At 40.6% G+C, this 3,462-nt stretch overlaps 1 protein-coding gene across 1 annotated transcript; it reads left to right on the top strand.

The window, feature by feature from the left end:
* The first annotated feature begins 632 nt into the window (after positions 1–632).
* LOC118790673 (T cell receptor beta chain MC.7.G5-like) lies at positions 633–2,879 on the top strand. Its single transcript, XM_036547665.1, has 3 exons — positions 633–981; positions 1,691–2,049; positions 2,874–2,879. Exons 1-3 carry the CDS (start codon positions 633–635, stop codon positions 2,877–2,879), a joined length of 714 nt encoding a protein of 237 aa, XP_036403558.1.
* The last annotated feature ends 583 nt before the right edge of the window (positions 2,880–3,462 follow it).

Genomic DNA, 3,462 nt, shown 5'->3' with positions numbered 1-3,462 from the left:
AGGTGTGGCACTCCTAAAGTTTAACCAATGTAAACTGTACAGCCTTTTTATGCAACACTTGTCATGTTTGGTTTGTTTATAAAAATGTTCACAGAATGGTCATCTTTTTATTGTTTTTAGACCAACCAACCTCGCTTATCCCCTGAGAGTGAGATTTCCTCATCACTCTATTGTGAAAGGCTTTTTTTTTTCAGAAAGAAAACTTAGAATGAGCTGTCCTTGAGTATTGGGAAGCCTACCTACACTCAAATTTTGTAACTGTAATCGGAAACATCTGAGAGCCTCTGACGTTGCTTTTACAGATCATTGTTAGGAAATTTGCGTGTGCAAATTTATGTGCACAAGTTATGATATAGGCATACTGCTCTTGAATACAACTGGTGGGCACTATTTACACATCCAAAAGAACTGATATCACATGCTTACAGTTAGGCACTGTTTTTTCTCCTGCTGCTCCACCACTGTGTTCCTGGCTGTTCTAAACCAATGTTCCTCTTATTGCTGTTCCACCTCATGTGCGTTTAATGAACTTGGCCAGAGTGACCTTATATGTTACTCTGGATAAAAAATATCTGATTAAATAAATAAATCTTAATAGTATATATTAATTACTATAACTGTGTCCCACAGGGATGGAACTCACCATGAGCGCGCAGCCACATGACTTTGTCGCCTTTGCCCGCGGTGAGACGGTTACCCTGAGCTGTTCCTTACCTCAGGGCCACGATAACTACTTCTCCTGGTTCAGGCAGGCAGTGGGGCGGCCGCCTGTGTGCATGCTGACCATGTACGCCCACTCACAGGAGGCCACCTTCTACGGAGAGTTCAAGAACGACTCGCGGTTCAACGCCAGGAGAATCGGCACCATGCTGTCCCTCACGATTTCGAACCCCCGGCCTGAGGATGCGGGGATGTACTACTGTGCTGCCAGGGATTACGACCTTATGGTGTTTGGGGGCGGCACCTTCCTGGCGTATGAAGGTAAGATGCAGGATCACCTCCGAGGCAGCCGAGCTGTCAAATGTCGTGCAAGCTCAGGTTTTGATTTTCAGTGTGGGATGCAACCAAATGTCAAGACACAGCATGTACAATTAGTAGAACAAACCGGCTCCTTTTACTTGAATTAATGTGTATTTTTTGTGATGTAAAATGTACTTGGACTGCAGAATATATACACCTTATAGTTTATTATTATTGTGCTCTTAGTAAGAAAAAAATTCTCATCACTTAATAGAGCACTCACACAAGTGTTGAGTCTTTTTCAGACAGCCACTGGTGTTTAAAAAGGCTTCGGGGCCAATTTCATAGATCCACAACCTGCTTGCATAGTGGGTCCACTGGTTAGTCTGTGAGGAGTGACTGGATTTTCAAATGTCCAAGCCAAGTTGCATGACAATAATAATACCAAGGTTGCATGGCAACAGGAGGAGTGGTTAGGAAGATTCCACTGACTACAATGGAATATCTTTTTCAAACCCAGTTGAATCTTCCACTGGTGTGGAAGCCTTGTCAGTTGTCAGTCTCAATACTAAGTTTGTTAGCCAGATGAGTGATTTACTTAGATGATGTCTGTTCATGAAAGCATTTTGCGGGTTATGTGGGTTTAACATACTGTCGGTAGTACTAAAGTGTAACAATAATGTAAGATAATATAATTAAGTAAATCCTAAGTAAGTACTGTTTTTTATAGGTGAGGAGACAAGAAACAGACATTTCATTCAGAAGCCCGTGTCTGAGCCGGTGCAGCCAGGAGACTCTGTGACTCTGCAGTGTACAATAGACACTGAGACCTGTGCAGGAGAACACAGTGTGTACTGGTTCAGACAGGGCTCAGGAGAGTCCTCTCCAGGAATCATTTACGCCCATGGAAACAGGACTGATCAGTGTGAGAGGAGCTCTGGGACTGGATTTCCTACACAGAGCTGTGTCTACAAGCTCCCCAAGAGGAACCTCAGCCCCCCTGATGCTGGGACCTACTACTGTGCTGTGGCCACCTGTGGGGAGATCCTGTTTGGAAACGGGACATCAATAGAAATTCTAGGTAACCAGGTAGCAATACAAGTAAATTACAATCACTTCATAGTAAATATATTTAAAGCCACTTTTAATGTTTGTTTAAACTGCTGTCAACTACTATGAGTACTTTATTTAGTATTCCACGATAAGGTTATTAAACCTACATTGTGGCCTCTTCTTCATATTTCTAAAGATAATGAGTTTGATATGAGTTTTGAGTTTGATCTGGAAATGAGTTTGAAATTAATGTAATGTAAATTGTGCCTCGCTCTTTGAGGAATTAATCTAGAGGATTTCAAAGACAAACATATGTCACTAACTGAAACTTCGTCTAGCCTTCCAGCAGGTGCACAATACTGAGAAACTTTACGTTCCTACTGTAATGAAATTCTTATGGGTGACAGTCCATTATACACTAATATGCAAAGCTACAGATGCCATGTTCCGAAGCTGCACACCTTCTTAATGATCATAATTATCATATGACAGGCTCTGATGAAAAAGTCATGATTGGTCCTCTAGTCGCCACTTTGGCGGCGTCCAACATGTTGTGTGTGATTGTCATCGCTGCCCTTCTCTGCGTGAGACATAAGACGAAACCTGCATCCTCAGGGGGTGAGTTTTAAAAGGTTTTGACACAGTAACTTTATTTTTTTTCTCCCAATCTCTTTTACTATACATTGACACGTTCCTTCTTTATGTTTTTGCACAAAGTCTTCTTGTCTGCACTTTTGTAAGTCCCTCTGGGTAAGAGCGTCTACGAAGAGACGAAATGCAAATATAAATGTAATCACTGTATATGTACAGTACAAACTGTGGAAATGAACCTCTTCTCTGTCTGAAAATTCTATGTCCAGATGTAAAACCCATGTCGGCCCTTTACACTACAATACATTACTTTATTTTAGCAGATGCTCTTATCCAGAGCAACTTACATCGGTTACAGTTTTTACAATGTTGTCCATTTATACAACTGGATAGTTCACTGAGGCAATACTGGGTTCAGTACCTTGCCTAAGGGTACAGCAGCAGTGCCCCTGTGGGGAATTGAACCAGCAACCTGCTGCTCCTTACCACTATGCTACACTGCCGCCCCATTATAAATGTTTGAAATGAACACACGTTGATTGCATAAATGACCAATTATATCCAAACTTCTCTTTGCCCGGCAGATACATACCAGCAATCCCTGCAGGGTCATACTGAGTCTCCCTCTTCAACAGTACAGGTACCGCACTGTTTTGACATGATTCATGGTTAAATGGCATATATATATGAATATATATATGTTTTATATATATATGTTTTTTATATATATATATATATATATATATATATATATATATATATATATATATATATATATAAACATTCATATGAGTGTTTTTCCCAATTAATGTCTCCAAATTGTAGTAACATGGTCTAGAGTTATATACAACACTAAAC

The sequence above is a fragment of the Megalops cyprinoides genome, chromosome 16, assembly GCF_013368585.1.
Source record: "Megalops cyprinoides isolate fMegCyp1 chromosome 16, fMegCyp1.pri, whole genome shotgun sequence".
Lineage (NCBI taxonomy): Eukaryota > Metazoa > Chordata > Actinopteri > Elopiformes > Megalopidae > Megalops > Megalops cyprinoides.
The sequence above is the reverse complement of the archived record's forward strand: the minus strand, read 5'-3'. Positions and strand labels throughout refer to the sequence as shown.